The sequence below is a fragment of the Poecile atricapillus genome, chromosome 2, assembly GCF_030490865.1.
Source record: "Poecile atricapillus isolate bPoeAtr1 chromosome 2, bPoeAtr1.hap1, whole genome shotgun sequence".
NCBI classification, from domain to species: domain Eukaryota; kingdom Metazoa; phylum Chordata; class Aves; order Passeriformes; family Paridae; genus Poecile; species Poecile atricapillus.
The window spans coordinates 37,010,348-37,022,894 of record NC_081250.1 but is presented as its reverse complement, the minus strand read 5'-3'; the positions used below and the strand labels follow the sequence as shown (position 1 = coordinate 37,022,894).

The window sequence follows — 12,547 nt, the reverse complement described above, 5'->3', positions numbered from 1 at the left end:
TATTTGTGATAGATACCATTGGCCACACAAATCCCCTTAGTCTACAGTGTTGTGACACAAAAAATCAGAGCTTTAGTGCTTTTGAACATATAGCTTTAAAACCCAGAAATTGCTGGTTAACATTTTGGTTAATGGTTAATAAAACATTTTTTTATATGTTTATGATATGAAATATTATGATTTGATACGAATATGATATATTTTTAAATATTATTTAATGGGCAGAGAGATATAAATATACATACAAAGAGAGGAAATATTAGTGAAAATCAAGATCAATTTTCTCTCTTGAAAGTCTAAGCCATAGATCGTCTTCAAGTGCCAGTCTGTGTGTGGAGAGCGAAGGAAGGAATGGGTATGGGTTTTTTTCCCCCACAGGTGGCAAAGTAGTATACTGCAGGAAATCACTTAAAATAAATCTCCAGTCTGTTTATAAAAAGTATAATTTTATAGCCATAATTAGTATCCAGTGTTTGTCTTCCACTGAAAACTAGATGATCCAGAAATAGTAAATTAAGCTCCTCTCTGTAGTTTTTCCTGGCTACCTTAGATACAAAATACTCAGACCCTTTTGATCTTATTCAGCAAATAATGCATTACAATTAGAAATGTAGAAAGCCTGTGCATATTTTCACTGAACCATTGCATTGATCTCACCTCCTGCTGAAGGCCTCCTATTCAAATAGCCCTGTGAGCAGACAATAAAGTACTGATAATTTTTCAGATATTATTGCTTTCTTCAATCAAGATGTTCAATAAATTTTTAAAAAAATACCCAAAACAGATAAAGAGAGGCAATATCTGAAAACTGGAATGAAACTGTGGTAGAAATAAAAATACTGCACTGGATAGTTATGGAAGAGTAAAAGTTCAGCAATTGGAAGGTTATTACTAATGAAATTTAATCACTTTGGTGAGAGGTTCTCCTGTCTTTTTTTTCCCCCAGAAGTGAGAAAACTTTAAAAATGTTATTTAAAAGTAAACAAGATCCATCCAACTGCTTCTTAGACATATTCAGGCTCCCAGACATACCTATCCAGAAATGAAGAACTCATCTACTGTCTATGCAAATACAGGGACATAAAATCTGAAGCAAATAGTGCAATAAAGCAGGTAATAACTCTCACCAGATAAAACACTTTTTAGGATATTTTTTATGAGTTTTTAAAAAATACATTGAGGCTAACAAGCATTTTTCTTCACCTCCTTATGGTTTTTGAATACATAAGACAATAAAAAAATTCTAAAACTGAATTAATTCTGGTTAAAACTATCTCTAGTTAGAGGAAGCAAAAGATTTCTTTACAGGGGGTGTTAGAGAAGCACAAATAAAAAAGGGAAACAGATAATGAAAGTACACTCAAATACAACATCACACAAGTTATCACAGGAAATATCAAGTGAAAAATTTAGTTTCGTATGAGAAGACCTAATTATCTTCTCCCTTCAGCCTCTTCCTTTAAGATGTCACAAAATAGGCTGTTATTATCATTTACCTCCTGTCTGTGTTTTAGAGAAACTTTAAAGGCTAAAGCAGTTAAACTTCTAGCTAGGTACTTTTCTCATAAATAATTAATTCATTTCAGTGCTCTTACTTGTAAGCAGCCCAAGTCAAAAGAACACTTCCATATGTATTTTTTATCATGCTTAAGCATAGGTTGACACATGTCACAGAATCATAGAATAAGCTGAGTTAGAAGGGACCCGCTATGATCATCAGGTCCAGTTCTTGGCCATCCACACAACCGTCCCCAGGAGTCACACCATACGCCTGAGAATATTGTCAGTCTTGGATAACACAGCTAAAAACAAATGTCCAAATGAATACATATGCAAACTATATTCATAAAAGGAAATTACTCCATGTTCTCAGAAATAGGAATAAAATCAAAATAAATAGACTATTTCTGCAATCCATGACTACTTTTGTGATACCTCAGTCTGTGACTACAAAGCTGTAATACAACTGAAGATCCCATATCAGACAGATCTCCCCGCTGTGCTTCTGAGGCAGCAGCATCATAAGAAGAATTTTTCTCAGCATTTCTCATTGGCTTTTCTCAGAGCACATAGATCATCCATCAAAGATGTGCTTGTCAGAGCCACAGCGCAACAAATGCCTTAAAACCTATGTTTAAATTTAAGTAAGCTGTCAAGCTTACTACTTTCAATATAGCTATACATGTTCTGAGACATATTAATTCAAGATTTTAACAAGGGACCCTGGAGAGATGACCAGATCATAAACCCACTATTTTCTTTAAATTCACTGCAGGGATTTAAATGCAATATGACAATGTCTTGAAAATACTCCATAAACCTTACCTCAGAGCTGGAGATTTAAATCAGATAATAACTCTAGAAAAAAATTATTCTTGGGAAAATTCAGCAATTATTCAAACTCTGAGGGAGGAATATTGGTATTCTGCAGTAGAGTGCTTGCAGGTACCAGTAACGTGATTGGTCAAAGTCTCTTCTAGTGCTCCATGCACATTTCTTTGGAAGCATTTAGCTACAGCCATAGTTTGATTTCCTGGACTACAGACCTAAAAATCTAACTGGAAAATATGAAGCAAAATTTACAGAAAACCTTCTTTGCTTTATTTTTCTTACTCAGCTATTCTATTGATCATAGAAATGTCTTTGCTTCTGACTTACTGATCTAAAGACTCCATATTTCGGGCATAATGTATAACCAGAAAAGTAAAACTGATCAGTTCACCATCTGTCTTGTTTCAAATATTGCAGCACATAAATCAGTTAGATACAGATTATACTCTCTTGTGCTTATATTCAAATAAACACCTTTATAACACAAACCAGTTATTTACACCATTATCAAAATGTTGTAACCTTGAGTCTACTCTTTTATAAAGTCACTCAGGTACATCATGTGGGATTATTTAATTTTGTACTCTTAATATAACATTAATTTATGACTGACTAGAGTCATAACCTCACTCTTTTTACACAAGACACAGGATGACCCTTGATTACTTTCATTGCAGAATGCAAGTTTCTTACTGCCAGGGCTTGAGAATCTTTGAATGTGAATTGTTTGCACTAACATGAAAGAGTCCACCACAATCTAATAGTGGGCATAAAATGGACATTTAGACCTCAAGTCTAATGTCAAAACAATGACCAATAGAGGAAGCAAATATTTATTCATCATAACATCTGATTCTTCCATCAGCCATATCACCTAACAGTCTCACTGTCTACAATAAAGCTGACAGAGAAGTGGAATAAACTTTTCAAAATTTTTATAAGAGAATCTTCTCAGTTATTCCTTAGTGTTTATGGTGTTTCAATTTTCTTTAGTTCTCCTAGAGAAGATTGTAAGGTTGCTATTAATGTTTGAGCTAAGCTATATTTTTTCATGAAAAAATAGGGAGGAATAAAGTGGAAAAGGAGTTTCAAACCTGAAAATTCTTTTATTGTTTTCTTTTGCACACTTTCTCTCTCAGAACCCATCTGAACCCTTTTCATGTTCAAGAAAGACATACCCAGCTTGGCTTATTTCTTAAAAATAATAGCTTCTTCACCTCCAAGTAGGAGCAGATCTGTGCTCTTGTTTGTCACTGTGACAGCACTGAGTGGTATTATAACAGTAAAATCTTGGGGAACAATCTGTTTGGCTCCATTCAGGGATTGTTTTCAATATCCAGAAATACATTGAAAAAAAAATACTACAAAAAATAGAAATTTCTTTTGTACAAAGCCATTATTAAATATGACCTTGTCTCCTTTTTGATTCTTAAGAGATATAAGAATTAAATGGATAATGGAAAAAGTTTAGAGAATGGATAAGATGTCAAACTCGAATCTCTCAAATTCTATCCATTTGTCAATATAGCATATTGATAGTGTACATGTGTGTTATTGCAGTGTGAGTTTTAATCTTACATAGATATTTTAAAAAAATCTATTCAGCTTGTGGTCCATGATTCTTCTAAGTGTGAAATAAAAAAACAACCCCATAGATTGGGAACACAACTTTAGCAATTCCAGGGCACATCCCTATACTGGGAAGGTTTTAGGCATCCCCAGGGTGAAACAATGGGTTTCAATCTTCCTTGAAAATAAAAGTCCCTTTAGAGTAACAGCAGAACTACCCAAATCAATTTAAAGTAAAAAAAAAAAAAGAAAAAAAAAAAAGAAAAAAAAAAAAAGAAAAAAAAATGTTTTAAAGTTCAGCTAAAATATCAAGCCATGCAGCTAAAATTGATTTCCTTTTAAGTCATAAAAGGGATGATTATTTCCTTTTCTAAAGTATTATTTATTCTGTGAAAATCCTAAATGCCAGAAAAGAGATCCCAAACAAACCCCAAACATATCTTACCGATAATAAAGAGAATTTCCACTGCAATGTCACTGACAGTTGTGCTTCGAGTTGTAGACAGCTCATCATGGCCAATAAAGGAAACATTGTAAGGTACAGTCACAGCAACATAAAACGTTGCCAGTAAAATAAGCCAGTCCCAGCCAGCTTTAAAAGTGCTAAAATGCAGCAATATGAATTTGGATTTTTTTGCATCTGAAACTTTGTATTCAGGAAATGCTGGTTTATCTACAAAAACATTCTGAAAAAGAGAGAAAAAAATTTAAATGAGACAAAACTATAATCTGACACAGAAGCATTTCTTGCAATGCAGCCCTTAGATGGTTGATGTTTCTTGCAAAAAAAAATCATAGTAATGTATGACATACCCATATGCAGGCAAGAACAAATGCTACTTTTTTGTCTAACCTAGACCTGACATTTATTTGTACAGATGATTCTGTTCATGGAATAACTTTTGTGAATGTTGAGGCAGGAAGAAGACTAATAAGTTACAAATTAAATGGAGTAAGCAGGGACTGCATCTGGCAAATTATTTATTCCTCTGTTGAGCTAATTCTCACTGCAGAGCAATATTCTACTGGACAGATAGGTGAGAGCTTTGTATATACATAGTACTATAAGTAGAAATATATAGAAAGAAGTAGCTGGTATTGAAGAAAAGCATCCTATACACAGAGTTGTGAGGAGGTTCTTTCAGACTATCTCCAGCCTGGTCCTATGGACTGGACAGCTCCAGTACTCGGAGCACCTCTCCTGGTTTAGTTTCATCTGCAGGAATCCAGTTAATGTGAGTGAAAACACAATTAGTAGGAATAACTTTTTTGATTTTCTTTAAAACTGCACTCCTGATCTAAATCAAGCAATTAATCTACCATAACATGGCTTCAGAACTGACTACCTTTGTCACTAGACTAAGCTTTGTCTTGAGTCTGTCCTACCATTGTTTTATGCAACCAAGATTTCAGTGTTAAACTGCAGAAATTCTTAGCTTTCACCTTTCAGAGCTTTAACAAAGAACACCTACCCTCCCAAAAAGCAGCATGTGGGACACAACCTGTCTTGCATTACTTACTAACAAAATTCTTGCTCACTGTTACTGTGCTCCTGGTTAATGGTGTTCCAGTAACAAAGAGCCTCCCAAAACAATATTGTGCATTCAGCAAGATACGATTACTTCTTTCTTGAAGTTATTCACTATGAAATTAAAAAGACAAAACCTGCATAACCATTGGCTTAACTACACTTGCCTTGTCTGTCACAGCCTTTCTCTTTGTGTTTCCTTTGAAATACTGATGTCATTGCCTTCTCTATTCTTGGTTCTTATTCATGAGTTTAAGCAGCTGAATTCTCACTGTTCTTAGAGTCAGCCCAATTTTTAATCATGGGAAAGAAAGCATTCCTCATATTATTTCCAATCTATAACTCCAAAAATCTATATACTAAAGCTAGTAAATTAGTCCCAGAATAAATATTTTAACATGATAAAATAACACCTGCACTAGCGTTTTGACAGCACAGGTAAGTCATCAGAAATTATTTAAGCCATGTTCCTAAAAAATATTATCATATTAAGATACAATGAAAATGTCCCTGGAAGACCTGGTCATATTTTGCAGGGAATTTTTTATTATTATGATTCTTTAATATAAAACATTTGTAACCTTTAAAAAAAAATTAATAATTTTTCAACATTTAATCTTTTTTCAACATTTAATATTTAAATTCAATGGAAGTGGCTGTATGCCCTATGACATATATATTCAAATTGTGTATTTTCATGTCCTTAATCTATATTAAGATTTTTTACTTTTAATTTGTACTGCATAAAGCAGAACTACTTTTTCTCATTAACATTTCTTTAGAAGTCGTTCTGTTGCTATATTGTTGGTTTGTCTATGGTTTGATTTAGTGTTAGCAACATTCACAGCATATTTTGTTAACTTACTCATTAGTTATAGTTACTGGGGGAATACAGAATTCATTTGAAGGCAGAAACATTATTACTTCAATTAGGAAACTGAAAGATAAATATCAAAACATAAAGTTGGAGAAATTCACATGAAAACTTGCCTAAACGAAATGTTACTTTTTGGATCTTAACAGCATTAAGAGTGTAGAGTAAGACTTTGAGTCTTTTTTTTTTTTTTTTTTTTTTTGGCAAATAGTAATAATTGAGATAAAATAATTGAGATGACGAGGTAAAGGGGAACCAAAATTCTGGGAACCTGTGGAATTTAAGTTCTGAAAAATTTTATAATATGGCTTTCATGGCATCAAATGTCTTTTTACAGTATCACTAAATGCACTATCTTGCTATATGGTAATAAACACCACAGTAGGCAGAAATGTACTTCAGTGAGAAACATTCTAATCCTTGTTACTGTAAAATGTGACCAGGATATTTCTCAAGTACTCACTGACCTTTTATAGCACTTGAATTTTTTTTAAAGACAGCGCAAAGAGTTTTTTGGGTTTTTTTGGGGGGTGAGGGGGGTGGATGGGAAGAAAAGAATTTCACCTACATTATTAATTTTTAATTTGTTCTTCTCTCTTCTTTGTAGATGTCCAGAGATATGATAAAGGACAGCTCTACTCCGTCTACGTGCCGACTCAAAATGAGATCCTGCTCTTCCTCTTCCTTTCCATTTTTCTGCAGAACAGAAGTGAGAGCCCATTAAAGATCAGGAAATAACACTTTAACCTCTGGGACCTGAACTACTGACATTTCAGATGTTGGTAGAAATGTAAATATTATACACACCTTCTCTTTTGCTTAATCTTTTGCAGCAAAGAAACAACACCCCCACCCCCACTCCTGAAGGGCAAATAAAAACCACTGTGAAGTTTTGTCAAATGCCTTCATACAATTCAAAAGCAAGCAATTGCAACATCTGATTTCATAGATAAGATCAATGTACCTTCTACTGTTTCAGAAAGTAGAGATCACTGACCAGAAGGAAGGATGTCTAGAAGAAAGCACTGAAAATATCCTTGGGATGACACTAGTCTCTCTCTCACTTCACAGGAAGAAAAAAAAATAATTAAAAAATCCCCCAGTGGTGCACTTTTTAAAAACAGTCTGACTTGTCCTAGACTTCCATTATGTCAGAATATGCTAATTTGTAAGCTTGCTCATTAGTAATAAGCAATTCTTACATTCATGAGCTTAGATTTCTTTTCCCACCACATGGCCACTGGCAAAATCACTTGACATATTCCTTGGTGACATGAAACCCATTAAGAGTAAAGACTGAACATTATTTTGGAAAGGTTTGTGGTTTTTACCTCCATTCAGATGTCTGTAATTGTCAATCATGGGAACAAATTTTGTTCTTGCTTGTAAAGCAAGTAAATTCAAAGTAATTCCAGTCACTCTGATGGAATTACAGTGAATTGATGCCAGAGTAAATGAAAGCAGACTTTTTGCGATGTGTCAGGATTAAGAAAAAAGAAATTATGGGACTAAAGGAAGAAGCCGTCTGTCAAGGAGGTTTAATTAAAGTCAATTGAATGCATACAAATTAAGGGGAAAAAAATTAAAAACCACAAAACTAATTAACAGAGCCAGAATTTAGAAGCAAGCAAAATAGTTACATCTTGAAACCTGCCTAGAAAAGCAAGAAAGATTTGTATTATAGGAGACTGATGTACTTTTGGCTTAACAGCACAAAACCATACATAACAAAATGTGTAGGAGGAAAAATTTTCCAAACTTCTCAGTAAAGAAGTTTTCATGTAATTCATGCAAGAGCACTTTCTAGTTGAGGTTTTTTTTAACTTGTCAGTAAAGAGAAGGGGGGAAAAGAAAAGTGAAAAATAAGAAGGGAAAACCTTTGTACTGCAAAGACAAATAGCTACTCAAAGTTGAAGGAGGCAGATGGAGAAGATGCATACTTTCCCATCTCCAAAACATATTGGTGTCAGCTACAATGAAGAAAGAACAAAAAGTATTATTTCAAAAAGGACACAACTAAATTAATGTTGATTTTTTTAAAAAAAGTTAATTTTTAAAAAAAACAATCTCTCAATTATCAAACCACTTAAAACTCAAACTAAATTTGAAGTTTTCTTAAATTCTGGGTAAAAACAAAGTGCTTAATTCTTTCTCTGATGAAAAATTAATTTAAGTCAATTGAATTGGGCCTCCACTGTAGAATTTTTCAGGTATGGTAGCCTGTTTTTATCATATGACTTTGAAATTCTCTTTCAAGCTATTTACAGGCCTCTCTTTTTTCCCATTCTCAAGCTAAACTGCTATGTTATATGAGGCTACTCAGTTTACTCTACTGTGTCCAAAAGTATTCAATGAAATATTCAAATTCAGATCTGCCATGAGACAGGCTGGGAAAACACTGTTCTTGAGCTTCTGGCCAGCAATGCTTTTGAGATGCTTTAGCCAAAGGCTTCATCCTCAAGCTGTACCATATCTGTCTTTGTCCTTAGCCTGTTAAGCCCGAGGTAGTGCATCCTGGCAGATGGCAGATAAAACAGCCTTGGGGGTGTGATATGTTTTGAGACCCACACTGAGCTGTGTTCAGAAGGCAGGCCTGGTACCTTCAGGTAGAGCTTCCTTGAGTACTTTCAACTTTGAGTACCCAGCAATACGAGGACCTTCGAGCGTTGAAGTGGGTCTCTCTACCTCTGATCAACCTTGGAAGCCTTCTCTTTACCATGGCTAAATCACCCATGACATTTAAAATATATTCTTTAAATGTATCCTTCCAGTAGCTATATGGATGCTAACTCTGAAACAGAGAGCATGTAGAAATTGCAAGCCACATAACTTTCTCAGTCTTGCCTGAGAAAGCAGCCTGGGAAATCATAAAGAGGAATTCAAACAATGCTCAGAGACAGAAAACAGCCTTGCAGGTTCTGGCTGTTCCTTGTTTTCTTGCAAGAGAAGGTCGAGGGGTGGTGAGCCCCACTGACCAATGATGGTGATGTGTTAGTTTACTAACAATAAGAGTTTCTTTTCTGTACTTTCCATGTATCAGTCTATAAAAAAGATCTAAAGCAATCAACTGAGAGAAATTCTCCTGATCTACTCCTGAGAGAGTCTGTGTCGTTCTTCTCGCCGTTCCTAAGAGAGCAACATAGCTATTTGCAGAATAACATGAAGCTTTCAAGATATGGATACATGATTGCCTGGTACAACGTTGTAATATTGCTTTCAGGTTTTTTCTTTACAACTCCTAAAGATGTGCCTTTCTCTCATATGCTGAACACTGAGCTGAAAGCTGTCCACAATTCCATCTCTTTCCAGAATGCCATGAGACTATGAAAAGAGTAGATGTACACATATTCAGTTATTGTTTCTTCCCATATATTTACTGACACGGAGTTTCACCTTTTATCCACTCTTTAAATGAGGGTAGATTCCTTGTAAGGTTTTAAATTTTATGTGCCAGCAGCCGGATAGTTTTTGGCTTTACACAGGTTCCATCTCTCCTACCTAGGTTCAGCGTTTCAGTCACTAAGGATGTTGTACTCACTAACCTGCTCAGGCTGTGGGACTTGATATGGCACTTAGAATCATACCAATTGCATATTTTCACAGCAAGTGACTTCCACCACATGCTGATTACACTATTCACAAAGAATTAATGCTACCTCTGTGTTAATACTGGGAGTTACTCAACTCCTAGAGACAGAAAAGCATGCACCAATAAGGAAAGCATTACATTAATTATGAAGAAACAATTTTCTTCCTAAGCAGAAGTGGGAAAAAAGTTTATATGGTCGTTATTAAAAGTAAAAAAAAAAAAGAGTTTATCGTGAAGATGAGATGCTATCAGAGCACATGTCAGTAGCTTATAACATAAATAAGTGAATGATGTTTGTGAATTCTCTTGCTTTCTTGTCTCCCAATGCCTTCAGGAAAGGAAGCAATCCGGAGCCTTAGAAAGCTACATTGTTCACCAGGTGTGCCTCTACATGTGTGTGATTATTTTCTGTAACCTTTCTTCTTTTCTTGTCATACTCCGTTTACAGCTCACTATTCTGGAAGAGACAGCTCATTTTTTATAAACTCCCATCTGTTTCTCTCTGGTTCTTCAAAAATTTAGGTACCTGACAGACTTGATTTTTTATTTTTTTCCATGGCTGATCTTAGAAAAAAAAGATCCAAGAATAAAATCAAGCATAAGCAGAAAGTCACTTTAATACAACTGGCTTAATTTTGCCCTGTGCTTAAAAAATCAAAAGGATTTTTCATCTCCCCAAATACAGTGAGAAATCTTGTTCTAGAAAATCCCAGATTTCAGGGTCTGTTTCCTTCTACACACCCTTCCTGTGTAATGTGTAAAAAAATCCCCTCCCCAAGATAGCCCTTAAAAAGGATGCTTGCAATTTAGTCTTATCTCCCCTTTTTCAGAAAAGTGGTAATACATTTTTTAACTCTTACTGCTGTCCTTCTGGTTGTTTTTCTTTCAAATGAATATAGGTATAATACCACAACCATCAGACATGACAATTACAAAAGATTTTCTAAGAAAAGAAAATAATGCAACACCTCATTGCTAAGCTTAATATGAGCCTCCTAACAGCTTAAGGCTTCTTACAATCTTGTGAGGGAAGGTTGCAGTAAAGGAAAGCACAATCAGACACAAATGTTTTTGTAACTTTCGTCTTTTCTATTGTGTTTTTATAAGAACATGAAGTTTCAATCATCCACTTAAGCTTAATAGAAAGTGGAAGCATAACTCTTTTCTTGTCTCTTTGGAAAAAAAACCAAACTACTTCTTAGGTATAAATCAGAAATATAAACCCTGGCAACTTCTGACGAACTTTCATAGGTATATGCCACCCTAGCAATGCAGAAGAACTGGAAAATCAGCTTTACTGACTAAATTGACACCAAACATATGTCTGCTCTCCTTCAAAGCAGTTCATCAAATCCTAAAATAATTTAGGTTGGAAAAGACCCTTAAAATCATCAATTCGCAATCACTAATTGTGAACTCCACCACTAAACCCTGTCCCCAAGTGCCACTCTGACACATCTTTCAAATACTTTCAGAGGTGGTGACTCAACCTCTTCCCTCGGCATCCTCTTCTGAGTTTGATAACACTTTTGGTGAAGAATTATTTCCTAAAATCAAATAGCCAGATCATAGCGTTAGATACAGTCCAGAATAACTTCTGGTTTATAATGGTCTCATTCTCTAGGTAAAGTCTGACATGTTTATAGAGTCATAGAATGGAAGAGACCTTAAAGATCATTTAGTTCTAACCTTCCTGCCATGGGCAGGGATACTTTCTACTAGACCTGGTAGCTCAAAGCTCTATCAAACCTAGCCTTGGAAACTTCCAGGGATGGAACATTCACCACTCCTCTGTTCCAGTTCTCAGCTGTTCCAGTGCCTCCCCACTCCCTTAGTGAAGGCTGAGTAACCCTAATATGACCCAGAAGCACTATGCTCACTCCATAGCAGACAACCTGTGGCATGAGAGAGACCTTGAAATGCATTTTTTCCAAATACCAAGATGAACTAACTTTCTCTGGCCAGAAAGTTTGCACTTTATTTACAAAAATTATCTCAGCCTTGGTAGTTGTTCTTGGTTCTTCATAGCATTAATTTGTATCCCTTCATAAGAGCTGCTTTCACTTTTCTCATTCATGCATTAATTAAAACCAGTACCTACAGTTCCCTCTGGTGTGATACATACCAAACATACTCTTGTATGGAAATGTCTCCCAGTCTGATCATGGGTCATTATCATTAAAAATTTTCAATAAAGGTATGCATGGACACAAAATAGAAAATTAAGACCTAGCATTTCATTAATATGACACAGGAGGATCCAAGAGTTTTGCCTATGTTCGCCTAGAATATAGGGAATGAATAAAAGCAATCCGCACCTCTCAAATTTAACCCAGAACACAATACACTGGCAGTATGTGAATGAAATAGAGAGGGATGATGTAAAGTAGCCTGGGGGTTTAGTTATGGAAACACAAGCACAACCGAGTAACCTTATCTAGAGATGATAGTTCTACCAACAAGCAATGTGGCAGACTTATACTAAAGGCTGTGAGGCTGCAGACCTGGATCTCTAAGCAGTAATTCTGCAGAACAGTAGCCAGGGAAGGACAGGTTCACCACTAGGGACAGGACCATGACTCTTCACTGGTTTTTTTTATATTGTTACAAGAATTTTAGCTCCATGCTCAAAATTATGTTCCAGCCACAACTACTT

General features: G+C 35.2%; 1 protein-coding gene across 1 annotated transcript in view; it reads right to left on the bottom strand.

Annotated features, from left to right (window-relative positions):
- The window catches only part of KCNH8 (potassium voltage-gated channel subfamily H member 8), a 174,688-nt gene that overhangs the window by 80,973 nt on the left and 81,168 nt on the right, over window positions 1–12,547 (bottom strand). The window contains exons 4-5 of the mRNA XM_058832431.1: window positions 6,871–6,998; window positions 4,346–4,586 (exon numbers count right to left, since the gene is read on the bottom strand). Of these exons, the coding sequence (XP_058688414.1) occupies window positions 4,346–4,586; window positions 6,871–6,998 (369 nt within the window). The remainder of the gene's footprint in view (window positions 1–4,345; window positions 4,587–6,870; window positions 6,999–12,547) is intronic.